The 27,623-nt window shown below is 40.5% G+C and overlaps 1 protein-coding gene across 2 annotated transcripts in view; it reads right to left on the bottom strand.

Moving 5' to 3' along the window:
• Positions 1 to 15,353: 15,353 nt before the first annotated feature.
• The window catches only part of ATP7A (ATPase copper transporting alpha), a 113,632-nt gene continuing 101,362 nt past the window's right edge, over positions 15,354 to 27,623 (bottom strand). For both annotated transcript variants that reach the window (XM_066357924.1, XM_066357925.1), the window contains 6 exons: positions 26,714 to 26,878; positions 22,274 to 22,416; positions 20,683 to 20,886; positions 19,618 to 19,735; positions 17,757 to 17,859; positions 15,354 to 17,047 (listed from right to left, as the gene is read on the bottom strand). In XM_066357924.1, the coding sequence (XP_066214021.1) occupies positions 16,771 to 17,047; positions 17,757 to 17,859; positions 19,618 to 19,735; positions 20,683 to 20,886; positions 22,274 to 22,416; positions 26,714 to 26,878 (1,010 nt within the window). In that variant the 3' untranslated portion in view covers positions 15,354 to 16,770. The remainder of the gene's footprint in view (positions 17,048 to 17,756; positions 17,860 to 19,617; positions 19,736 to 20,682; positions 20,887 to 22,273; positions 22,417 to 26,713; positions 26,879 to 27,623) is intronic.

Below are 27,623 nucleotides of genomic sequence, written 5' to 3'. Positions count from 1 at the left end.
AGAGGGATTGCTGGGTCATAAGGTAGTTCTATTTTCAGTTTTTTGAGGAACCACCATACTTTCTTCCATAATGGTTGTACTACTTTACATTCCCACTAACAGTGAATGAGGGTTCCTTTTTCTCCACAGCCTCTCTAACATTTGCTATGACCTGTCTTGTTGATAATAGCTAATCTAACAGGTGTGAGGTGGTATCTCATTGTAGTTTTGCATTTCTCTAATAACTAATGAAGATTAGCATCTTTTCAAATATCTCTTGGCCATTGTATTTCTTCTTGGGAGAAGTGTCTGTTCATGTCCTCTCCCCATTTTTTAATTGGATTGTTTGTTTGTTTGTTGTTGAGTTTTATGAGTTCTTTGTATATTTTGGATATTAGGCCTTTATCTGAGCTGTTGTTTGAAAATATAATTTCCCATTTAGTTGGCTGTATGTTTATTTTGTTGTCAGTTTCTCTTGCTGAGCAAAAACTTCTTAGTCTGATGTAGTCCCATTCATTTATTTTTGCCTTCACTTCCCTTGCCTTTGGAGTAAAATTCATAAAATGCTCTTTAAAACCAAGGTCCATGAGTTTAGAACCTATGTCTTCTTCTATGTACTTTATTGTTTCAGGTCTTATATTTAAGTCTTTGATCCATTTTGAATTAATTTTAGTACAAGGGGACAAACTGTAGTCGAGTTTCATTCTTTTGCATGTGGCTTTCCAGTTTTCCCAGCACCATTTATTGAAGAGGCTTTCTTTTCTCCATTGTGTGTTGTTGGCCCCTTTATCGAAAATTATTTGACCATATATATGTGCTTTTATTTCTGGACTTTCTATTCTGTTCCATTGGTCTGAGTATCTATTTTAAAAGTATGTTGTTTAGTTTCCACATTTCTGTGGGGTTTTTTCCTCTTTTTTGCAGTTGAATTCTAGTTTCAAGGCTTTATGATCAGAAAATATGCTTGGTACAATTTCAATTTTTCTGAATTTGCTGATGTTATTTTTGTGGCCCAATATATGGTCAATTCTTGAGAATGTTCCATGTACACTAGAGAAAAATGTATACTCTGTCACTTTGGGATGAAATGTCCTGTAGATGTTTATCATATCTAGGTGCTCTAGTGTTTTGTTTAAGGCCAGTATATCTTTATTGATTTTCTGTTTGGATGAACAATCTATAGCCATCAGTGATGTATTGAGGTCTCCAAGTATGATTGTATTTTTGTCAGTTTTTGTTTTAAAGTCAATAAGTAGCTGTCTTATATATTTTGGTGCTCCTTGGTTTGGTGCATATATATTAAGAATTATTATGTCTTCTTGATTCAGTATCCCCTTAATCATTATGAAATGACCATTTTTTTCTCTGAGTACTTTTGCTGTCTTGTAGTCAGCATTGTTAGATATGAGTATTGCTACACCTGCTTTTTTTTAGATGTTATTTTCTTGGAGTATTGTTTTCCAGGCTTTCACTTTGAATTTGTTTTTATCCTTGTTGCTTAGATGTGTTTCTTGTAGGCAGCATACAGTTGGATTTTCTTTTTTAATCCATTCTGCTACTCTGTCTTTTTATTGGTGAGTTTAATCCATTTACATTTAGTGTAATTATTTACACTTGTGGGTTCCCTATTGCCATTTTATAAATTGCTTTCTGTTAGTTTTGTATCGTGTTTGATTCTTCTCTTCTGTTTTTCTATCATTTGTTTTTGTTTGGTTGTATTCCATACTTCTTTCCTCTGTTGCTATCTTTTTTAAGTCATGTGCTTCTGTGGTGGTTTTTTCAAGGGTGGTTAACATTAAGTAATGAAAAGGGTACTTACCATGTTCATTGTAGTACACTATCTTATGAGTGCTTCTGCACTCCATCGTCCTTTGCTACTGTTAATCTCTGTCCTCTCCCCTTTCATTTTTTGTTTTTGTTGTCACAGTTTAAATTTGGTTTTATTGTGTTCTTGGTGGAGCTTTTACTTGTGGTTTTGTTTTGTTTTGTTCTTTGTATCTGGTTGGAAAATCCCCTTTAGTAATTCCTGGAGTGGGGGTTTTCTGATGATAAATTCTCTCATCTTTTCTGTATCTGTAAATGTTTTTATTTCTCCTTCATATGTGAAGAATAGCTTTGATGGGTATAGTATTTTTGGCTGAAATTTCTTCTCTTTCAGGACTTTAAATATTGGGGTCCACTCTCTTCTAGCTTGTAGAGTTTCTGCTGAGAAATCCGTTGATAATCTAATAGGCCTTCCTTTATATGTTGTATTCTTTTCCCTGGCTGCCTTGAGAATTTTTTCTGTGTCCTTGGTTTATGCCAATTTCATTATGATGTGCCTTGGAGTAGGTTTGTTTGGGTTAAGAAAACTCGGAGTTCTGTTTGCTTCTTGAATTTGAGCCTTTAGTGCTTTCCACAGGCTTGGGAAGTTCTCATCTATTATTTGTTTGAATATGTTCTCCATTCCATTTTCTCTCTCTTCTCCCTCTGATATACCTATTATTCTTATGTTAGTCTTTTTGATGGAGTCAGACAATTCCTGTAGGGCTTTCTCATTTTTTTTTCTTTGAAGTTGGAAACGGGGAAGCAGTCAAACAGACTCCCACATGCGCCTGACCAGGATTCACCCGGCATGCCCACCAGGGGGTGATGCTCTGCCCATCTGGGGCGTTGTTCTGTTGTGACCAGAGCCAGTCTAGCGCCTGAGGCAGAGGCCATAGAGCCATCTCCAGTGCCCAGGCCATCTTTGCTCCAATGGAGCCTTGGCTATGGGAGGGGAAGAGAGAGACAGAGAGGAAGGAGAGGGGGAGGGGTGGAGAAGTAGTTGGGCGCTTCTCCTGTGTGCCCTGGCTGGGAATTGAACCCAGGACTTCCAAACGCCAGGCCAACACTCTACCACTGAGCCAACCGGCCAGGGCTGCTTTCTCATTTTTTAAAATTTTTGAGTCTCTTTCTTCTTCTCTCTGTTGTGCCTCAACTTGTTTGTCTTCTATGTCACTAACCCTACCTTCTATCTGGCCTGTTCTTTTTTTTTTTGTATTTTTTTCTGAAGTTGGAAATGGGGAGAGACAGTCAGACAGACTCCCGCATACGCCCGACCGGGATCCACCCGGCACGCCCACCAGGGGCGACGCTCTGCCCACCAGGGGGCGATGCTCTGGCCACCAGGGGGTGATGCTCTGCCCCTCCGGGGCGTCGCTGTGTTGCAACCAGAACCACTCTAGCTCCTGGGGCAGAGGCCAAAGAGCCATCCCCAGCGCCCAGACCATCTTTGCTCCAATGGAGCCTTGGCTGCGGTAGGGGAAGAGAGAGACAGAGAGGAAGGAGGGGGTGGGGGTTGGAGAAGCAAATGTGCGCTTCTCCTATGTGCCCTGGCCAGGAATCGAACCCGGGTCCCCCGCACGCCTGGCCGACGCTCTACTGCTGAGCCAACCGGCCAGGGCAATGGCCTGTTCTATTAGCTAAGCTTGTTACCTCGTTTTTCAGTTCATAAATTGAGTTTTTCATCTCTGTTTGATTTGTTTTTATAGTTTCAATTTCCTTGGTAATATATTCTTTGTGTTCGTTGAGTTGTTTTCTGAGCTCCCTAAATTGCCTTCTGTGTTTTCTTGTATATCTCTGAGTATTTTTAGGATTTCTATTTTAAATTCTCTCTCATTTAGCTCCAAGGTTTCTAATATATTAAATTTTTTCTCCATAGATTTTTCCTCATCTATCTGTGCTACATCTCTGTCTTTTGTATCCATGATATTCAACTTTATTTTCCTTAATGGCATCTGAGGGTGGTTTTGTTGATAGTACTAATGAGAATTAATAAAGAATAAAAAGTAAAAAAAAAATGAAAAAAATTATTATTTCCCTTTTTTTCTCTTCCCCTCTCCCCTCCTCCTTGAGAAAAAATTGTGATGAACTGTGAATTATATTGTGCTAAATGGAACAAAAACTACCTATAATGAAGGGCCTGGGTTGAGGAGAAGTAATAAAGGGGCAAAAAAGGAGGTAGGGACCCACAAATTGCAAAAAAGGGAAAAATTTGGGTCAAGAATAAAATGATTTGCTTGTAAGTGATGGTCGACTAAGAGATAAAATGAGAGGGATAAGAGGGAAACAGGAAAAAGGAAAAAAAATTACTATTGTATTAAGTGGAGCAAAAACTAGATAGAATGGAGAGCCAGGGTTGGGAGGAATGCTAATAAGTTACAAAGCGAAGTAAAAAGCACCCAAAATGCCACAAAGAAAAAATTTGAGTCCCAAATACAATAATTTGTTCGTGATTGAGGATTGAATGAGAGGAAAAGTAAAGGAGAAAAGAAGAAACTAATATGGAGGGAGAAAAAAGAAAGAGGAAAAGAAGAAAAAAGAAGAAAAAGAGTGAGAGTTAAGGGTTTTGGTGTGCAACCCTCATAGAGAGAAAGGAAGAAGAAAAGAAAGAAAATGGGAAATGTAACACTTATGGGTAGTGTAGCTCAAGAAGGGGAAAGAATAAGATGGGCAGAGAATAAAATGACCAAAGTGGAAGAAGAAGAAAATAATCAAGACAAGAAGATGAAAGAAACAAAAAAAATGGAAAAAGTTTTAAAGTCTGTGGATTTTTCTTGATTTTGAGAGGCTATTTTTTCCTTTTTCTTTCCTCTCCTTCTTCCTGGTTGGTGACTCTGTACCCCAGGTCTGCCCCTGTGGCATGCTTAGGTCGAGATTTGCAGTTGATAAGTCTCTATGGCGATGTCATATATTAGGCTTCAGTCTCGTTGGCAGTCGAGGCTCGTTAGCATTTGCAGGCTCCGACAATGAGAGTCTGTTTTCCCGGAGCCTCTCTCCTAGTCTCTCCTTCCTGAATTAGTAGCCTGATGATCCAGCTATGGGGTTCCTGCTGCCTCTGCCTGGAGAGTAAGAGGCTCAAAGAGATGGCAGATCCCCACTCAGCACAGGGCTCTGGGTAAGGCTCTGTCAGTCAGAGCTGCCAGTGTAATCAGGCATGGCTGGGAGCCAATTGCTCTCAAGGTGCCTTTCTATGAGCCTCCAGGCGTGTCTAGTATGCCTCTGCACTCTGTGGGATCACTCTCCCCAGGCTTTTTGCACTTTGTAACCTGTTTTGGCTGGGTAGAAGATGCCCTAGTCGGTTTGCAAAACAGGAGGTCTTACAAGCTGCCAAATCCCTCTTTTTAACATATAATCCTGAGTATGAAAGCTCTGCCAATCAGAAGTTGCCCCCACCCCTACATGCATAGCAAGAGGCGCTAAAAAATATCACGCCTCTTGTCTTAGATCACTGAACTGAGAGAGATCTTGTCAGTTAGAGCCACATAGGTCATTTGGAGGTGAGCAGACTGTGGGTTAAGCTAATTTCAGTGATTGGATCCGCAGGTATGCTCCCGAGTCAGACTGCAAGCTGCTTGTACGCCCCTTCTCCCAACACTTTCGTATTTTTTTTTCCTTCCGGGGCTGTTAGCTTGAATGGTTGGGTGAGGCGCCCCGCCCGCCTGGAGAAGTTCGGGCGTAGAGAAGTTCACTTTCGCGCACTCCCTACGTGCTGCTGTTCACGGTGCAGGGACCACACTGAGACTCTGGTCAGAGCCCACGCAAAGGCCTCTGACCCTGCCCCTCTGTCTGGTAATACAGGCGCCCACTCCCGGGGTGCTAGGAGGAACCTCTCGCACACTATCCACACTTGCCGACCAGGATATCGGGGCTAATGGCAGTGCCACTCGCCCGTCTTTGTCAGGGTTCGTCCAGTGCGGGTGTTAGCTCGCGTTGGCTGAGTCACTGCAGGCACACTCTTTCCTTGGCTTGGATGTCTGTGCCACAGCCTGGCTCGGACGACTGTGCCCCCGTCCGGCTCCCTCCACACCCTTAGCCCTCTATCTCAGTTCCAAGTGAAAGCAGCCCTTGCTTAGGTTAGTGAGGAAGGTGGAGTGTTCCTTTCTCCATCTTATTTCCTTCGGGTTGATTATATATTGTCAATTTTTTGCTCAATCATACCTTTGTTTTCAGTGTGTGGGACTTCTAGATGCTCCAAGGATAGATTTTTCTGTCTCTGGTTGAAGAACTTGTTGGAATTTTGGGGAGATTTACCAGTATCATTCCTCACAGCGCCATCTCTCTTGATCTTATTCTTTAACCTAATGCTGCTTTTTGTGATTAAAGATTTCAAGATGTAAAAATTACTCTGGATTACCTGAGTGGACCCAATATAATCACATGGGTCATTATAAGAACTGTCAGAGGTAATAGCAGAAAATGTAATGAAGAGCCTGACCAGGTGGTGGTGCAGTTGATAGTGTCAGACTGGGATGTGGAGGGCCCCAGTTAGAAACCCTGAGGCCGCTGGCTTGAAGGAGGGCTCATCAGGTTTGAGCAAGGCTTACCAGCTTGAGTCTAAGGTCGCTGGCTTGAGCAAGGGGTCACTCACTCTGCTGTAGCCCCCCAGTCAAGGAACATATGAGAAAGCAATCAATGAACAACTAAGGTGCTGCAGTGAAAAATTGATGCTTCTCATCTCTCTCCCTTCCTGTCTGTCTGTCCCTATCTGTCCCTCTCTCTGTCTCTGTCACAAAAAAAAGAAAAGAAAATGTAATGAAGAAAACAAGAAGCTGGGGTGCTGAGGAAGGAGCCTTGAGCCAAGGAATGTAGGCAACCTCTAGAAGCTGAAAAAGCCAAGGAACTGGCTTCCACCTACTGCCTAATCAAGGAATACAGCCATGCTAACACCTTGATTTTGACCCTAAGAACTATTTCACACTTCTTACCTCCAGAACTGTAAGATAATAAATTTGTTTTAAGACACTGTTTTGTTTGTTTGTATTACAACAGCAATAGAAAACTGATAACAGTCATCCACCTGGAAAATGGTAGAACGGAGATTTTGCAAATAGGTCTAATGGGTGACAAAAATTAATGCTCTTCCCATTACTACAGGGATGTGAATTTTTTTTGTTTTATTTATTGATTGATTTTAAAGAGAGAGAAACATCAATTTGTTGTTCTACTTATTTATTTTTAAGAGTTTATTTTATTTATTGATTTTACAGAGATGGGGGAGTGAGAACTATCAACTCATAATTGCTTCACTTTAGTTGTTCATTGCTTTCTTGTTGCTTGTCATATGTGCCTTGACCAGGCACTCCAGAGTTTCAAACCCATGACCTCAGCATTCTAGATCAATGCCTTATCCACTGTGCCACCACAAGTCAGGCTGTTCCACTTATTTATGCATTCATTGACTGATTCTTATATGGGCCCTGATCCACAACCTTGGGTACTAGGAAAACGCTCTTAACCATATGAGCTACTTAGCCAGGGTTGGGGACATGGTGTTATTTTTTTAATTTATTTTACAGAGGGGGGGGGACAATGAGAAGTAGTTGCTTCACTCTAGCTGTTCATTGGCTGCTTGTTGTGCCTTAACTGGGCAAACCCAGGGTTTCTACCTGGCGACTTCAGTATTCCAGGTTGGTTCTCTATCCACTGCACCACTACAACCAGGCAGACATGACGTTTTTTTGTTGTTGTTGTTGTTTGTTTGTTTGTTTTTAATTTTTTTATTTATTTATTCATTTTAGAATGGAGAGAGGGGGGGAGAGAAAGAGAGGAGAGAGAGAATGGGGGGGAGGAGTAGGAAGCATCAACTCCCATATGTGCCTTGACCAGGCAAGCCCAGGGTTTTGCACCGGCAACCTCAGCATTTCCAGGTCGACGCTTTATCCACTGCGCCACCATAGGTCAGGCCAGACATGACGTTTTTAAAGAAATAGTGGATGCAAAAGTAGAAGGTAAGAAGCTGCAAGAAGCCAGAGGATCTCAGTAGAGCTGATCCTGGCATCTACTTGCCCCCCAATAACCTCTCCCATATGGACTGATATTTTTTTATTTCAATAGTTATAGTTATTTGGATTTAAAAAAATTCTTTTAAAATAATTCCAAACACTTCTAGTCAGATCTAAAGATCATAGGCACTTTTGGATGAATTAAGTCAGTGGTTCTCAAAGTGTGTGCCAGGGCACACTGGTGCACCCTAGAAGATTTCCAAGTGCGCCCTATGGTATTCCAGAGAAATATGTGCCTGTTGGGGACCAAAAACCAACAGGGTTTTTGTAGTTTAGATTTTGGGGGGACAAAGGTGTGGGGAATTGGCTGTAAGCTGACAGTCTGCCCCCCCCCCAATTTGCCTGATTAGGTTGCAAAAGGCTGTTAAACTGTGGTGCTGGATTGTTTACACTACCCCTCATGTTCCCTGGAAAGACTGGAGGCAAGTTTCTTCTATCTTTTTTTTTTTCACAAAGAGAGGGATAGATAGGGACAGACAGACAGGAACGGAGAGATGAGAAGCATCAATCATTAGTTTTTCATTGTGGCACCTTAGTTGTTCATTGGTTGCTTTCTCATATATGCCTTGACCATGGGGCTACAGTAGACCGAGTAACCCCTTGCTCAAGCCAGCGACCTTGGGTCCAACCTGGTGAGCTTTGCTCAAACCAAATGAGCCCGCGCTCAAGCTGGCAACCTTGGGGTCTTGAACCTGGGTCCTCTGCGTCCTAGTCCAACGCTCTATCTACTGCGCCACCACCTGGTCAGGCAAGTTTCTTCTATCTTTTGCTTGGTGTCAAGTTAAGACAATATGTATGGTGGGGGTTTTCTGCACTCAACACAATTAAGAATAAAAAGAGAGGAATTCTTCATTGTATTGATGATGAAATGAGAGTTTGCCTTTCAAATAGATGACCAAACATTGAAGAAACCACTAGGACGCATCAGGCTCATGTTTCTCAGAAACAGAAGAATGAAAAAACATTCACACCAGGACCTGCCGAATTTACTAAATCTTACTAAGATTGTATCTATATATATAAAAAGATAACTTTTTTGTCATTTATTTTTAACCTCTTTTTATGAATTCTAAAAAGCATAACTGAAAAAATATAACATAAAAATGTTTTTTAATGTCAGAATAAATTTAATTGTCGTATTTATTTTGTTTAATTACCATAAAAGTACATTTGGACTTTGTATTTTTCCTTTAATATTTTATTAATACTTAATTATTATTATAACATATTTCTCAAAAATTTGTATATAGTGCTCCTACAATTATTTGTAGGATTTTAAATGCACCCCAACTTAAAAAAGTTTGAAAACCACTGGATTAAGTTAATCTCATTGTTTTCTATTACTTGTTGAGAACAACTGCAATGAAAAAAAAAAGGGTTTTTTTTGCCTGACCTGGTGGTGGCGCAGTGAATAGAGTGTTGGACTGGGCCATGGAGGACCCAGGTTTAAAGCCCCAAGGTTTCCAGCTTGAGTGTGGGCTCACCAACTTGAGCGTGGGGTTGCTGGCTTGAGTGTCGGATCATAGATCAAGCCCCATGGTCACTGGCTTGAGCACAAAGGTCGCTGCCTTGAAGCCCAAGGTCGCTGGCTTGAGCCTAAGGTCACTGACTTGAGCAAAGGGTCACTCACTCTGCTGTAGCCCCCTGGTTAAGGCACATATGAGAAAGCAATCAATGAACAACTAAGAAGCCACAACGAAGAGTTGATGCTTCTCATCTCTCTCCCTTTCTGTCTGTCCCTATCTGTCCCTCTGTCTCTCTCTGTCTGTCATAAAAAAATATGAGGTTTTGATTGGGTGAGGTGAAGCTAGTAATGTTGAAGTAATGGGCACAGTCAGTTTACAGACAGGCCAGGGGGCAGAGGACACGGTGCTGACAATGAAAAGCAGGGTCACTCAAGGGCAGAAGGTACGTTATGCCCAAGATTACTTGGCCTATTTTTTTAATTTTCCCCGAGAGAGAACCGACTGTATAGAAGTTTTCATATTTCTTAAACAGCAGGAGACCCTATTTACACTAGCAACTTCACTTAAACTTTCTCCAGATCAGTGCCTTATATCCCTCACTTATAATTTATTTCCACAACTAATAGTCACACTCCCGAAGAGAAAGCTGTTAAGCACGTAGGATTGGCTGAGCCTAGACTAATTTGTGCGAGGCAGCTGTACCTCTCTCGCCTCTATTTGCATTTTCTCAGGACCTTTGATGCCATAACCTAGCAAGTATTTCCCAACAGGAAGGTTTTGAAACCTCACCTGGGATGTTGCTATCACTGCACATCCTTCTTGCAGGTTAGTGAAGACATCCATAGAAAATAAAGGCTGAACCACTCTCCCCCCAGTAAATTAAATTGAAATGTTTTTAAAAGGAAAGGAAAAGAAGAATAAAGGAGGCTGGCCAGCTAAGTGGACACCTCAGAGATTTTACTCTGTTTCCATTTGCAATCCTAATGTCATCACCCTGAATAATCCCAAGGATTCAGGGAAGGGGGGATGAAAATTAGTTTTCCTTTACAAATAAGTTCAAAACCCTTTCCTTAACTCAAATAATTTGTTTTTCGTGTGGGGATGTAATTGGGGTGGGATCCTCAAACACACTGTATACAGGGCTCCCAAAATTAAGAAAATGTTCTTGCCTCACTGGTGGTGGCAGAGTGGATAAAGCATCAACCTGGAATACTGAGGTCATTGGCTCTAAGCACAGGCTCATCAGAAAGGAGTCACGGGCTTGAGCTGAGGATTGTCCACATGATCACAAAGCTCACTCACTTAAGCCCAAGGCCACTGGCCTGGAAAGCCCAAGGTCACTGGACTGAGCAAGGGGACACTGCACAGCCCCCATCAATGTATATATGAGAAGCTCAATGTACAACTAAAAGTGAAAGCAACTACGAGTTGATGCTTCGCACCCTCTCCCTCCCTTCCTGTCTCTGTCACACACTCTTTCTCTCAAGAACAAAAATCAAACAAACAGAAAACTGTTCTTGTCTCCATTTGAAGTAATGGGCACACTCAGTTTACAGAGAGGCCAGGGGGCAGAGGACACAGTGCTGACAATGAAAAGCGGGGTCACTCAAGGGCAGAAGGTACACTATGCCCAAGATTATTCAGCCTATTTGGGGCAAGATTACTCAGTCTACCCCAGTTCATTTGGGGTAGACAATTTATTAAGAATATATTAGAGCCTGACCAGGTGGTGGCGCAGTGGATAGAGCGTCAGACTGGGATGCAGAGGACCCAGGTTCGAGACCTCAAGGTCGCCAGCTTGAGCGCGGGCTCATCTGGTTTGAACAAAAAGCCCACCAGCTTGGACCCAAGGTAACTGGCTCGAGCAAGGGGTTACTCGGTCTGCTGAAGGCCCGCAGTCAAGGCACATATGAGAAAGCAATCAATGAACAACTAAGGTGTTGCAACGCGCAATGAAAAACTAATGATAGATGCTTCTCATCTCTCTCCGTTCCTGTCTGTCTGTCCCTGTCTATCCCTCTCTCTGACTCACTCTGTCTCTGTAAAAAATAAATAAAAATTTTTAAAAAACTGAAAAAAAAAAAAAAAAAAGAATATATTAGAGCCCTGGCTGGCTAGCTCAGCGATAGAGCTAGCATCAGCCTGGCGTGTGGAAGTCATGGGTTCGATTCCTTGCCAGGGCACACAGGAAAAATGCCATCTGCTTCTCCACCCCTCCCCCTCTCCTTTTTTACTCTCTTTCTCTTCCCCTCCCACAGCCAAGGCTCCACTGGAGCAAAGTTGGCCCGGGAGCTGAGGACGGGTGCATGACCTCCACCTCAGGCACTAGAATGGCTCTGGCTGCAATGGAGCAACACCCCAGATGGGCAGAGCATCACCCCCTGGTGGGTTTGCCAGGTGGATCTCGGTTGGGTGCATGCAGGAGTCTGTCTCTCTGCCCTCCCCCCTCCCCCCGCTTCTCACTTCGGAAAAATACAAAAAAAAAAAAAGAATGTATTAGAGACTGCAAAGGAAAAGAAGACAATTATAGTTCCTTTCTTTGTTTCTCATCTTTACTATATAACACAGTGAGTGGAGCCTGAAGGAAAAGAGATTTCTTTCCTCCCACTCTCAGGAACATTTGGTTTTGCCTCTAATCCTGCCGCATCGCTAACAGTAAAAACAAACAAAACAGTAAAACATGATTGTTTGGAACTGCTGGTAGAGTAGTTGGATGATTTAACAAAAGACATTGACAAAAACCTTTTTTTTTACAGTACTATAATTATAAAGTTGAAGGCACATTGTTGGAGATCAAAACATGATCAATTACATGCTTACAGAAAATCAAACTACTAAATATCTTGACTGTAGTAGATGATTATTGCACAACATTGCCCACTGCTGCTTAGGTAGCAATGTTTAACAATGTCTAGCTAAACGTTTCTTGAACTAAAACATAAGGTTGAGACACCTGGTTTTGGCTACAAAAGGCATTTATTACCAATGCCATTACAGAAACTCTTTTAATTGAAGAACAATAATTCTTGCTTTTTGTGCTTTATCTTGTTACTCATATCAGATAAACTTGCAGAGGGACTACAGAAAGTCAGTGTAAAAATAGCTAATAATTTGACATGAATCTCTATATTTTTATATTTGGTAAAACAATATTTTAAATACAGAAAAGAACTAAAACAAAAAATCCAGAGGGAGTGATTCCAGGAATGTTTTTATTCTCATTAAAATAACCAGTAACCAGATGCCTCACCCAAAGAAAATAACAAAAGAGTAAAATAAATATTAAGAAAAATAATTTTAAAGCAAGATTCACAAGTAATGGAAAATACTTTCTAAGAACATACATCCTTGATTTTAAGCTGTGTACAGAAAAGATATGTACACTTAAATTTCTAAAAACATCTGTCTACAGTGCTATTTAAGGATTCTGAACAATGAATACATCAAAACAGAGAATAATTTTTAAAAAGTTAAAGCACAATATAAAATTATTTGTTCACAAGGCATCAAATTTAACACTCTAAAATGTTGATACACTATACTAGGCAAAATAACATTTCTATTTTCACAAATGACAACCATCCTTCTTTAGACAACAACACTAAATACTTTAGTTGTTTTTTAACCTTTGAAATTCAAAAGGCATCTTTGGATATTTAAGACAAAAGGAGCCGCATACTTGAGTCTGAACTAGCACTGGATAGCAAAACACCCTTGTTAACTACAGAGCAAGAGCACAGTTGCTCAGTGAATACAGAACAGTGATAAAGGAATAACAAATATAGAACTTCAAATATCAAATTCAAATATACAGTAGTTCCTCCTTATCTATGGTTTCACTTTTCCCTATCAGTTTCCAAGGTCAACAGTGGTCCGAAGATCTTAAATGGAAAATTCCAAGAAAAAGACAATGCATAAAATGTGTGCACCACTCTGAGTACTGTGATGTAATGTCACACTGTCCCAATCTGTCTCGCCCACGATATGAATCATCCCAGCATATCCACACTGTACACATTCCCCACCCATTAGTCACTTAGTAGCTATCTCGGCTATCAGATTGACTGTCATGGTATCATAGCACTTGTGTTCAAGTAACCTTCATTTAACTTCATAATGGCCCAAAGCAGCAGAGTAATGATGCTGGCAATTGGATATGCCAAAGAGAAGCCATAAAGTGCTCTTTTAAGTGAAAAGAACGTGTGTATAAGGAAAAACATAGTAAATATAGGGTTCGGTAGTATTCATGGTTTCAGGCAACCACTGGGGGTCTTGGAAGTATCCCCTGTGGGTAAGGGGGACTGCTGTCAATCTATTTTCTTCTATATGGTAATACTTGTGTATACACATATGTGTATTTATATATATGTATATGAATAGACATACTCAAATACACACATTCACAAACTGTTCACACTGGTCACTAGGTATCTAACGCTAGTTACTAACTGAAAGCAATGTGTCTGATCTTCTCTGTGTACCACCTCTCTCCTGTGACTACAGTTGCTCTAGGAAGGTAACGGCAGTTCAGGACTGTGAAACAGACTTGTGGCAATGAATTCAAAGATGGCTACTGATGTTCAAGCAGGACTCCTTCTAAACAGTATGTTTTCTGTTCTGGTAGTATATCCTTGATTTTCCCAGACTATAGGCTGCTCTTCTCATTATCCCATGATACAGGTTCCTTGGCAGGTTAGGCCAAGAGCTCAACTCACACACACACACACACACACACACACACACACACACACACACACACAATAATAATATTAAAAGTAGTGACTGCCTACACTCAAGTGCTTCAGAGAGAAAGAAAGTAAGAGAGTGAAACGTGCTTCTTTTTTCAAAAGTCTAATATTCACCTGTCATATTAACTGTTTCTTCTAGAACAAACAAGTTACAGTAGGATAAGCCACTGGGATTTAAATAAAAAACAAATACTAACATTCAAACCTGTGCCTGACCAGTGGTGACGCAGTAGATACAGCTTCGGCCTGGGATGCTGGGGACCCAGGACCTAGGCACCAAGGTCGCCGGCTTGAGTGCGGGCTCACCAGCTTGAGTGTAGGGTCTCCAGCTTAAGGGCGGGATCATAGATATGACCCCATGGTCGCTGACTTGAGCCCAAGGTCATTGGCTTGAGCAAGGGGTCACTCACTCTGCTGTAGCCCCTCCCCACCATCAAGGCAAACATGAGAAAGCAATCAATGAACAACTAAAGTGCCGCAACAAAGAATTGATGCTTCTCATCTCCCTCCCTTCCTGTCTGTCTGTCCCTATTGGCCCCTCTATCTCTCTCCGTCTCTCACTTAAAAAAAATTAAAACTGGTAGCATGGAACATGGCACAGCCATTGGTCTAAGAAAGAGCAGAAACATACCAACTCATTCTTATTTCTTTAAAATGGGTTTGCCTTTCTAGATAAATAGCACCTTCATCAAGTTTCAGTTCTCTCTTTAAAACTGCTGATATAAAAATGAGATCTTTTCCAAATCTAAAGACAACATAGAATAATGTTGTAAATGTTGTGTGTGTGTGTGTGTGCGCGCACACACGCGCACAAAGATAGAAAGAAAGGAAGGAAGCTGGGAAGAAAACCATCTCCCATCCCCACCTGATTTCACACTGCCCTATAAAAATGAATTTTCATATTTATTACGGACATCAAGAAAAAAAACTACATTTTCTAAGTACAAACCCTATGTGCTAGTAGACATTGTGCTAGCAGCTTGACATATGGCAATGGGAACAATATATTGGAAATGTGTTTATGAGTTCTTTTCGCTTCCATAGTCTATATATAAAATCCAGCTTACAATTAACAAGGAAATTTAAATAGTGATACAAGTACCAGATCTCTGGCCAGTGTATTAACTCCTGGGCACTCATAGGGGAATTCCTAAGTTTATATGGTAATGAGAACAAGCTCCTGAATTTGCCAATCACACTAATTAGCAATGCAAATGTTTTAAACTAATGCACAGATCTGCCTAAAAGGTATCACATCCTAGGGAAATTTTCATTTCTGTATGAAAATTCATTGCATTTTTGGTACAAAATTGCTTTGTGTTATAGCATTATTTTAAAGTCATTTTGACTGGATGATCATGAAAATCCATTAAGTTATACATACCAGCTAAGGTCTTATATTCTGTCCAAAAAAGGACAAATTTAGTGAATCCAAGTAATTTTATATGACCTGTGTGTGTTGAAGACAGTAAAAAAAAAATCTCTGTAAACTCTTTGATCTTTGAGAAAAGTCAATTGTGGAAGAGGCTCAAAATCTTCAGTTTCTGGACTGAGGCTGATGGACTACAGTAAGAACCACCAGAGCCGGACTCAACAGAAGTGATCTGAAAGCTCACACCAAGCTAGGGAGTCACTGAAGAATCCGATAGACCTTTTAAAACAATGGCAACATAGAAAGCAGGGAAGGTTATATGGACCTTTCAAGTCTTCTGAACTACAAGATAAAGAAAGGAACAAGACGTTGGAAAAATTGTGAGTTTTTCTCATCAATGAAAAATCACCTAAACTTGGCTTGCTCAAGAAAAACTACAATACAAAAGAAAACATCCTGGGTCATCTCGGAAAGCAAGTGCAAAATCAAAGATGCAGGGAGAACATGGGAGGAAGAAAGTCCTTAATACATAAGGCACATAGATCTTTCAACAGTTTCTACTGCTTTCTTTCTAAAACACTAGATGCTTTATACAGTGCTTTGAAAGCTGCTGTTTCCCAATCAGGCAGGGATGAAGGCTCAAGAATCTCTTTAAGATCATGCTCTCAAGCCTTCACATTTTTAATTATGCTTTTCTTAAGCTTTTTTTTGTCAAATAAAAAATTCATCTATCACTTTAGCAGCAGTTTGGCAATCTTCAATTGTAGGGCTTCCTGTAAACCTCACTGGCCTACTTCATCTGTTGCTAGTGAAAAGAAAGAAAAACAAAATACTGGAAATGCATTTTAAATAAAGCTGGGTTCAGAGCTGATGTCTTAAAAAAGATATTTTTGACATTAGAAAAATGCAATTGGCCCTGGCTGGAGGCTCAGTGGCTAGAGTGTCGGCCTGGCATATGGACATTCCAGGTATGATTCACAGTCAGGGCACACAGGAGAAGTGACCATCTTCTTCTCTTCCCCCTACCCTCTCCCTTTTCTCTCTCTCTTCCTCTCCTGCAGCCAGTGGCTCAACTGGTTCGAGCATTGGCCCCAGGTGTTGAGGATAGCTTGGTTGGTCCAAGCATCAGCCCCAGGCACTAAAAATAGCTTGGTATTCAAGCATTGGCCCAAGACGAGGTTGCTAAGAGAGAAGAAAGTACCCAGTCAGGGCGCATGTGGGAGTCTGCCTCACTATTTCCCCTCTTCTCATTTAAAAAAAATATGCAATTCAAATAGAATCCCTAATATAAGAACATGAGACCAACACAAAATCCTGCCACAATATTTTGCAAAACTAAAGTGACATCAGGAATGCTATCTCAGTGCGTAACAACATGAGCTGGTAGCACTCTCTGTCTGTTACACTGTGGTGTCATCATCTTCCCTGCAGTCTCCCACCAGGAGTGAGTGTTTGTCAGGTTCACTGGTACCAACACTGTTTAGGGACCGTTTATCAGACAGTAGTGAGTTTATGGAAACTCTGCTATAATTAACAATCCGGTCCAGGAAACCCAGTTTAGGAGAATTTCTTGAGGCGTCATCTATTCCGACATGAACGCTGATTTCGGAAAGACTTTTCTGTCCCATCTGGCTTCGGGCATGCAGTTCGTAATTCTCATAAGTCGGTTTCCTATAACTGAACACATACAAAAGTATACTAGTTTGAAACAACCAAATGTGAACCAGATGCTTGCTACATTCAAAAATGAAAAAACACTTGCCTGGAATGAAATGTACCAAGGTGGTCCTACTAGGAAAGAAGTTCAAAAGGAATTGTATGTAGTCACATGATCAAATGTCCTACCTCTCAGAGCCAATGTACTTGATTTACCCTGCTTGGTGCTGTGCTTGCTGTCTAGACTACATAAAGTAAAAATTACATAGCTAACATTTATTATTAAGACAGTTTGGGCCTTGGCTGGCTAGCTTAGCCATACAGCGTTGGCCCAGTGTGTGGAAGTGCCCATCTGCTTCTCCATCCTTCCCCCTCTCCTTCCTCTCTTTCTCTCTCTTCCCCTCCCGCAGCCAAGGCTCCATTGGAGCAAAGTTGGCCCAGGTGCTGAGGATGGCTCTGTGGCCTCTGCCTCAGGCGCTAGAATGGCTCCAGTTGCAACAGAGCAATGCCCCAGATGAGCAGAGCATCGCCCTCTGGTGGGGACGCTGGGTGGATCCCGGTCGGGTGCATGCGGGAGTCTCTCTCTGCCTCCCCGCTTCTCACTTCAGAAAAATACAAAAAAAAAAAAGTTTGGGCTTATCCTTAAACAATACAAGAATAAAATCTATCAAGACTGACTGGGTGACAGAAGGAATATAAAATATAAACGTGAGCAAGCCATCATACTTACAGTTTAAGGAAGAGAGAAGAAAGTACTACTGAAACAGATGAAGCAGCCATGGCAGCGGACCCCATCCAGGGCTGCAAAACTAAACCAATGGGCATAAACACTCCTAGAAAACAAGTACAGGTTGGTTACAGTGGATAGTTCTGAAGAGATCACTGATTTGTTTCTAATACATATTTACAAAGACTTTCCTCATTTCTTATTTATTTAGCAATTTCTCTTCCTGTTGGTGAAGATTTATGTGGCTACCAATTTTTCCCCGAGTATTGATGTGAATGTTCTTGTGCATGTGCCCCTGTGTACGTGTTTGAGAACTACTCTAGCACACACTTAGAGGCGAAGCACTGGATTATAACATGGACACATTTTCTACTTTAGGTAGACATTCCTCAGTTGCTCTACAAAGTGGCTGTATCAGATCACAATGCCATCAACAGGGAATGAGAGTTCATTTCTACAAACTCATTCACACTTCGTTTTGATAGACATTTTAACATTTGTTCACATGACGAGGATGAGGTAGACTTACTCTATTTTTAATTTTTTTATGTACTTATCTGTATTTTTTTTTTACAGGGACAGAGAGAGTCAGAGAGAGGGATAGACAGGGACAGACAGGAACAGAGAGAGATGAGAAGCATCAATCATCAGTTTTTCGTTGCGACACCTTAGTTGTTCATTGATTGCTCTCTCATATGTGCCTTGACCGCGGGCCTTCAGCAGACCGAGTAACCCCTTGCTCGAGCCAGTGACCCTGGGTCCAAGCTGGTGAGCTTTTTGCTCAAGCCAGATGAGCCCACACTCAAGCTGGTGACCTCGGGGTTTTGAACCTGGGTCCCCGCAACCCAGTCTGACGCTCTATCCACTGCGCCACCACCTGGTCAGGCCTTGTCTGTATTTTTTACTTTTTCTACACTGATCAGATATTACTTACATATTAAAAAAAAACACAACTTATGAGAATTATGAACTGCATGCCTGAGCAAGTGATTAAAAAAATCACTTGCTCCATGAGTTAATCTCTCTGAATTGTGATTGTTCCTTTGTTCTTCATCCTCTCAGCATTTGTGTGTTCACAAACAGCTGTGCATTTGCTCTCTGTCATTTTATGTTTTTCTTTGGCTCTCAAACCAGACAGAACAAGAAGAAAATGACTACTGTTTCTCTTATGTTATTATTAACTTCTACCAAGCACCTAAGTACAGGAGATGATCAGATGTTTACTAAATTGCATTTTCTTAGGCACATTCCTTCATTCAATATTCCTCTCTCATCTAGTCCAAAAACTCAAAAAGAAAAACACCTGTTGGCTATTATAACATCATGTGAAGAGCAGAAAATTCTTGGCATGCTATAATTACAAGTCTGTGACAAGACAAAAACAGATGCAGGGTAAAAAAGACCAGAAGTAAGTAGACTAAAATACTAACAGTAGTTGTGTTTGGGTAGCGAGATTAATGGTAAATTTATTCTCTTAAGCAATGAATGAATAAGTGTATGAGAGTATATGGAGAAAGAGAAAACAATGTAGTGAAATATTATTAATTGGTGGATTTTGGTCAAGGGAATACAGGCTTTTGTTTCATAATTTCACCCATGTCGATGTAGGTTTGAAATTTTTCAAAATGTAAAGTTGGAAGAAAATATAAAGTAAATTAAAATAAACCTGTCAGAATGCTTCTACATTCTAGACTATAAATGAACATTGCTGAAAATTAAAATTGACTTTAGGATTACCTCTCAGCACACCAGCAGGCTACATACAAAATTTGAGCTCCAAACTAATAAAAAAACTAAAACTTCCAAAATGATAGGTCTCTAATGACTTCAGAGGAAAAAGTGATACTAGTTAATAGTCACATACCAGCAGCTATGGGAATTCCAACCAGATTATAAATTAGAGCGAAGACAAAGTTTATCCGAATTCTCTTGACTGTCTTCCTTGATAAGTCAATACTTGCCACTACATCCAGAAGATCATTCTGAGAACAGAAATATTTCAGATGTTAGTGAAAGATTCTAACTTAACTAGAAACTTCTGCATTTGATACTGTGTGTATTGGAGCTGACATGTACCTTAGGGTAATATGAGAATTAATTATAAATCTCAGGTATTGTTAAAAATTTGAATCAGCCTTAGAAGATGTTTTTTGTTGTTTTTTTGACAGAGACAGAGAGAGTCAGAGAGAGGGACAGATACAGACAGAGAGACATGACGGGAGAGAGATGAGAAACATCAATTCTTCGTTGCAGCCCCTTAGTTATTGATTGCTTTCTCATATGTGCCTTAACCAGGGGCTACAGCAGAATGAGTGACCCATTGCTCAAGCCAGTGACCTTACGCTAAAGCCAGCGACCTTAGGCTGAAGCCAGCGACCTTGGGCTTCAAGCTAGAGAACTTTGGGCTCAAGCCAGCGACCATGGGGTCATGTCTATGATCCCACACTCAAGCCAGCAACCCCACGCTCAAGCTGGTGAGCCCACGCTCAAGCTAAAAACCTCGGGGCTTCGAACCTGGCTCCTCTGCGTCCTAGTCCAACACTCTATCCACTCTGCCACCACCTGCTTAGGCAGAAGATGTATTTTAAGAATTTTTCTCAGGGCTCTGAAAACAAATTTAGGTTTGTATGCTGGTAGCGAGATTAAATACAATTAAAATTACCTCAGTGTTTGTTGAAGATAATTTTACTCTATGTATGTTTCAAAATCTTGTTCTTCACTTTAGAAGCTTGTTTTCTCATTTGAATCACTGGCTTGAGAAAGCCTGGAAGCAATTAATAAGACTTCCCATACGCCCATCTCCCAGTCTCAACAGCTGGGGGGATGGGAATTAGAAGAACAGAATTGTTGTGTCCGATATACTTTATGACATGACCCCTGACCATGTAGAGCATATTATACTCTGCAAAGTTCAGAGCACAGGACATACCCTTATCAAAACCACATCGGCTGCTTCAATGGCGACATCTGTGCCTGTGCCAATGGCAATTCCAACATTGGCCATCGCCAGAGCCGGGGAGTCATTGATTCCGTCTCCCACCATTGCTACCCATTTCCCCTCCTCTTGGAGCTGTTTCACCTTGGCAACCTTGTGGGAAGGCAGAACTTCAGCAAACACCTTAGTGATGCCAACCTATACCAGGAAAAATAAACTCAACTGAAGAAATACTGCGGAGGACCTGAAATACAACTCAGCGATAATAAGCCATCATTGTCTACCCACCAGATGTCCCAATTTTAAAAGACTGATAATATCCAATCATCTTAAAGACAGGGAGAGATGAGTTCCCTCACACGCTGTCGGTGACTGTGTGAATCAGTACTGTCTTTCTGGAGGGTATTAGGCAGCATCTATCAAAGTACACACATCATTTGGCTCAGCTAATTCATGTCTAGCTATTATTTTGGACATAGATGTACATGCAAAAAAAGACATTTGTCCAGGGATACACACTGATACCCTGTATTTGTAACAAAAATTTTCAAAACCACCTAAATGCCCATCATTAGAGGAACAGTTAAATAAATTATGATATATCCATACTATAAACTTCCATGCAGCAACGTAGAAAGAATAAATAACTTCGCATGTTCAGACATGGACAAAGCTCCAAGGCAAACTGCTCAGCAAATCTATACAAAAATAATCCAATTTATGTTGAAAAATACCCAAACTATACATTTGTATATGAACATGGATACATATAAAGTGTGGGGGACAGAACTTCACAGGGAGCTTGTGAAAGAGTGACAAACTTTTCACTTCATGACCTTCTGTATATTTGTACAAGAATACATTCCTATATTACTTGTATTATTTAACCGAAGAAGAGACAAGGCATTCCTAAGAAAAAAAGACTCATGTGAGAAAAGTGCTGAAGGTAAGGCAAGTGTGGGGTCAGCAGCAAAACAATGCACTGTCAGGTGGTGATTTGGAAGACGGTTTCAGCAGTGGTGCTCGCGACGAGCAGGAGAGGGGAGCGCACAGAGCTAAGGCTAGATTTCAGGCAGAAGAAGGTTGGAGGCCTGCATAGGCAGGCAGCACTGACAAAAAGTCGGAGCAATATTTCACAGAAAACATCAACAGAAACTGGTGCTCGATGTCACTTAAGCATCTCATGAACTAAGCAAGTAACTTTTTATTTACCATATTTTTCACTCCATCAGATGCACATCTTTTCCCCTAAAAGTGGAGGGGAAATGCCCATGCGTCTTATGGAGCAAAAAATACTGTATTTTGTTAAATATTTTAACACACCATTTGGTTCAGAATAGTTTTTTTCTTATTTTCCTCCTTAAAACCCTAAGTGTGTCTTATGGTCAGGTGCGTCTTATGGAGCGAAAAATACGGTATTATAGTAGCACACAAAACCCAAATTCTGCCTGAATAGTATGTCAACTCTTTTTGAAAATAATCGATAATACAATATTTTTTAGCATCTGAAGGAAAGAAAGGAAATGTATATGAAGAATTAGAAGTTATCACATACTCCAGCCCAGCAACTAAGTAAATCAGTTACCTGAGAAGCAATGGATCTAGCTGTTTTACTGTTGTCTCCGGTCATCAGAACTACTTCTAAGCCCATAGATTTCAGAATATGAACAGCGAGTTCTGCTTCAGGCTTCACAGTATCAGCAATAGCTACCAAGCCGCACAGCACATCTAATACCGGAGCACCAGAAAAGAAGAGTTTGGAATACGAACAAAGCAGAATAATGTTCCAACTTAAAATTTCAAAAATAAAAGAATTTTGTGAAGAAAAATTGTTCAGGGCTTGGCTTAACTCAAAATGTCACCAAAACTACACTGAGTTTATACCACAAACCCCACAACAAACTTCCATATTTAGTTATGAAAATTTCACAAAGTAAGGTAAAGGTTAATAATAAAGGTAGTAATAGGAAAATGACAAAAGAAACCTTAGATTCTTTTTCTTCCCTTAGAGATGTATTGGCTGATTATCCAAACACTTTAGCTAATTTAAAGGCAAGTGAAATTGAAAACTAATACTTTTTTCTTTCTAAGGTAAAGGAGTAGATAGAAATAAAACTGGAATTTTACTGGGGAAAAAAAGTCACTGCAAATACTTAATTTTTATTTTTAAAAAGAAAAGTAAATGGTATTTTTTGCTTTTTCCTGTATCTCAAAAGACCATAATACTTTGACACTTAGCAAGAATTATAAATGTAGACAAATTAATCTCACAGCTAGAAATTTGCCCTAAGAAATAATTTAACAAAAAGCACCTGAAACCTAAGATGTTCATTGTAATTTTATTTACAATAATGAAATATCACAAATAGCTTAAATTTCTAACAGGGAAATTAAAATAATTACAGTACATAAGTGTGATAAATTATACAGTGATTAAAATAAAGTTGGAGCCCTAGCGGTATAGAGCATGGTCCAGAAGCACAGAGGTTGCTGGTTCGATCCCTGGTCAGGGCAGATTAGTGTTCTTTTCTCTCTCTCCCTCTCTCCCTTCTCTCTCACTAAACTCAATAGATAAAAATTAAAAATAAAATTGGAGCCTGACCCAGCGGTGACTTAGTGGATAGAGTGTCGAACTGGGACACGGAGGACCCAGGTTAGAGACCCCGAGGTCGCCAGTTTGAGCACGGACTCATCTGGTTTGAGCACGGCTCACCAGCTTGAGCCCAAGGTCACTGGCTCGAGCAAGGGGTTACTTGGCCTGCTACAGCCCCATGGTCAAGGCACATATGAGAAAGCAATGAATGAACAATTGAGGTGTTGCAATAAAGAATTGATGTTTCTCATCTCTCTCTCTTCCTGTCTGTCCCTATCTGTCCCTCTCTCTGACGCTGTCTCTGTCACAATAAATAAATAAATAAATAAATAAATAAATAAATAAATAAATAAATAAAAATGGAAAACAGTATTTTCTTTTGAGAGAGAGCAAGAGACAGAAAGGAAGGGAGAGAGATGAGAAGCATCAAGTTGTAGTTGCATCATTTTTAATTGTTCATTGATTGCTTCTCATATGTGCCTTGACTGGGGGTCTCCAGACAGTGACCCTTTGCTCAAGCCAGTGACCATGGGGTCATATCCATGATCCCACTCAAGTCAGCAACCCTGTGCTCAAGCCCGCATAATCAACTGTCAAAATAACCTGGAGATGTTTTCTCTGAACATATATACCCTGATTTATTGATGTCACCCCATTAAAATTAATTTTTAAAAAAAGATGGTGAGCCCACACTCAAAATAGTGACCTTGGGGTTTTGAACCTGGGACCTAGATGTCTTAGGTCAATGCTCTATCCAATGTGCCACCACTGCTCAGGTGGAAAACATTTAGTATTAAAATAAAGCAAAATAAAACAGTATGTGTAAAAAAGTTTTAATTTTTTATTCTCTTTTATTGAGGTAAAATTTACATACAATAAAGTGCAACCATTTAAAAATAGTATATGTACTGATTTGTAATTGTGTGTGTGAATGTCTATGTGTGTATGTACATATCCATATATAAACTAGAAATGGGATATATATAATTAAAACTGACATTGTGTTAGAATGATGAGACTACGGATATTATTTTACTTTGCTATCAGTTTAATGTTATGTTGTTTTTAGGGTTTTTAATTTTATTTATTTATTTTTTTGTATTTTTCTTAAGTGAAAAGTAGAGAGGCAGAGACAGACTCCTGCATGCGCCCTACCAGGATCCAACCAGCAAGCCACTAGGGAGCAATGCTCTGCCCATCTGGGGTATTGCTCTGTTGCAACCGGAGCCATTCTAGCACCTGAGGCAGAAGCCACAGAGCCAACCTCAGTGACTGGGGCCAATTTTGCTCCAATGGAACCTTGGCTGTGGGAGAGGAAGAGAGAGATAGAGAAAGGAGAGGGGGAAGGGTGGAGAAGTAGATGGGTACTTCTCGTGTGTGCCCTCGCTGGGAATCAAACTCGGGACTTCCACACTGGGCCAACGTTCTACCACTGAGCCAACTGGCCAGGGTCTGTCTTTCGGGTTTATTTTAATTCACATTTGGGTTGTAATGTTTAGCCATCTTTCTTTTCAGAGAAAGAAGTAATCCAAAAAAAAATAAAACAGAATTTTGCACCTTTCACTGACACGAAGCAACAGTGTTTATCTCTCCTTTAAGATGTGATACAATGCTGACCTGTGGTGGCGCAGTGGATAAAGCGTCGACCTGGAAATGCTGAGGTCGCCGGTACGAAACCCTGGGCTTGCCTGGTCAAGGCACATATGGGAGTTGATGCTTCCAGCTCCTCCCCCCTTCTCTCTCTCTGTCTCTCCCTCTCCTCTCTAAAAAAATGAATAAATAGCCTGACCTGTGGTGGCGCAGTGGATAAAGCATCGACCTGGAAATGCTGAGGTTGCCGGTTCAAAACCCTGGGCTTGCCTGGTCAAGGCACATATGGGAGTTGATGCTTCCAGCTCCTCCTCCCTTCTTTCTCTCTGTCTCCCCCCCCCTCTCTCCCTCTCCTCTGTAAAATGAATAAATTAAAATTTTTTTTTAAATGAATAAATAAATTTAAAAAAAAAGAAAGTACTGACTTAACATCACATAATAAACCTTCCTCTTTAAAAAAAAAAAAAAACAAAGAAAAAAAAGATGTGACACAAGGCCTGACCAGGTGGTGGTGCAGTGGATAGAGCATCGGACTGGGATATGGAGGACCCAGGTTCGAGACCCCAAGGTCACCAGCTTCAGCACGGGCTCATCTGGTTTGAGCAAAAGCTCACCAGCTTGGACCCAAGGTCACTGGCTCGAGCAAGGGGTTACTCGTTCTGCTGTAGCCCCCTGGTCAAGGCACATATGAGAAAGCAATCAATGAACAACTATGGTGTCACAACAAAAAACTGATGATTGATGCTTCTCATCCCTCCCTGTTCCTGTCTGTCTGTCCCTGTCTATCCCTCTCTCTGACTCTCTCTCTGTCTCTGTAAAAAAAAAAAAAAAAAAAAAAAGAAGTGACACAAAGAAATGGGAATCAAACACATTGTGAGGTCTGAAAGATTTGGAGACTTGAATGCTAATACTATGAAGCATTTCTTTTCCTCCACCCATTGTTCAGGGCTCTGGGTCTTTGTCCTATAGTCTACAGTACCTGTGTGAGCCGTCATCACACTGCACTAGGACAGTGTCACCACCGTGTGAGGGATTACTAGAACGTGTGCTTGCTCCACCCATGGACAGTGTCCTCATTTCCATTATTCTCTATCCATAAACACCATATTTGATACAACAATGATGTAACGTTGTTTATCCTTCCTGTTAGTTACTTTTTCTAATTTATTTCTATTGAGTTGAAATTTACTTATACTGAAATACACAGAACTTATTCTTTTGGAAGAATAGGGTTTTTAAATTTTGATAAAGCTCAATTTATCAAAAATTTTAAACATTAGGTCCTTTGTAGAAAACATTGATTATCCTAAGGTTTGAAAAAATGTTCCTATTTTATTCTAGAAGACTCATATGGTAACTGTCATTTTTTGGTCTAAATCTATCTGGTATTAATATTTTGCATGTCAGGATTGTGAGAAAAGAATTGTGGTTAATTTTCTCTCATTTTGTGTATTTTTCATGTTTTTCCATCCCAACTGATAAAAAAGACTTCTTTCTCATAAAAAATTTTTTAAATGACACAATAATAATAGTCACATGATGATCATGTTATTTATGGAGTGCTGCTCTCAATAATCCTCACAACCACCCAGGAAGTAGTGCTTCAAATCCTTAATTAGCTTATAAAAAAAGAAAAGACTACAGAGGAAAATAAGAAAGCCAGGCAAATGCAAGAGAATTTTAAATTAATCTAATAGTTACTAGTTACATACTGCTAACATCCTCACTTTGCATTCAAGCTGCTTTGAATAATCCTCCTAATTCAGGTGTCTCTCAGAAATACACATAAAACAGTAGCTAAAATTACACACTGAGTCACAGGGTGCTTATAGGAAGGCTTACCGTCAACTGCCACCAATACAGCGGTGCGACCTCTTCTCTCGTGTTCGATCATGGAATCATCTACATCATTGTTAATGACAAGACCATTTCTAATCATCCACTCCCGGTTACCAATGAGGACTTTGTATTGCTGAGCATTAAGAGCATCTGAGTATGAAAGAGCATCTGAGAAAAAGTACAGAAATAACTCAGTAAGCTCATTTAATATTTATAACAACGCTATGAGGCACGTTCTTCCTGGCTAACTTTGCAGTCACTACTTGCATGTTTGCTAGAATGCAGCTATGACACGGATTTCCAAATTTTCAAGAAACATACTCTGCTCTTCCATGCCTCAGGGCCTTTGCATATGTTGCTGCCTCCACCTGGACATCCTTACCACCCCCCCTCATGACACCAAACTCCATCATATTCTTCAGGAGCCAGTTCAAATGTTACTTTCTTGATGAAGCTTTCCTTTTGGCCTTTCCCTTTGACTTTTGTTCCAAAGCAACTGAATTAATTTTAAAATATGTATTATGTATCAGTAGCTGAATGTGGTTGAACAAAAACACAACCATACTGATGTCTCGGTGTCAACATGTGACCATCAACTTCAAGTGAGCTCTGAGTGCTATCTGGCAATTCTACTATGTTCCCCTAGTGCCCTCATTCTCCATTCCACCTAGATCTCTTCTCCCATTCTCATACCAGAGAATGATTCGGCATCCTACTGCAGAAAAAAAAATAGCAATCAGAAGAGAACTTCTGCAAGTTCTCATCACCATACCTACTCAGCTACCTGCGCTTGTGTACACGTTAATCTCGCTTCCCTTCTGTTATAAAGTGTCCTGCTCCTATTTAAGAACAACCTCGCCACTTGTGCACTTACTCCCCTCCTTTGCCTATTCTACAACATCTGTCCAACATT

Source organism: Saccopteryx leptura, chromosome X (assembly GCF_036850995.1).
Source record: "Saccopteryx leptura isolate mSacLep1 chromosome X, mSacLep1_pri_phased_curated, whole genome shotgun sequence".
Taxonomy (NCBI): domain Eukaryota; kingdom Metazoa; phylum Chordata; class Mammalia; order Chiroptera; family Emballonuridae; genus Saccopteryx; species Saccopteryx leptura.
This window is presented reverse-complemented; position numbering and strand designations above follow the sequence as displayed.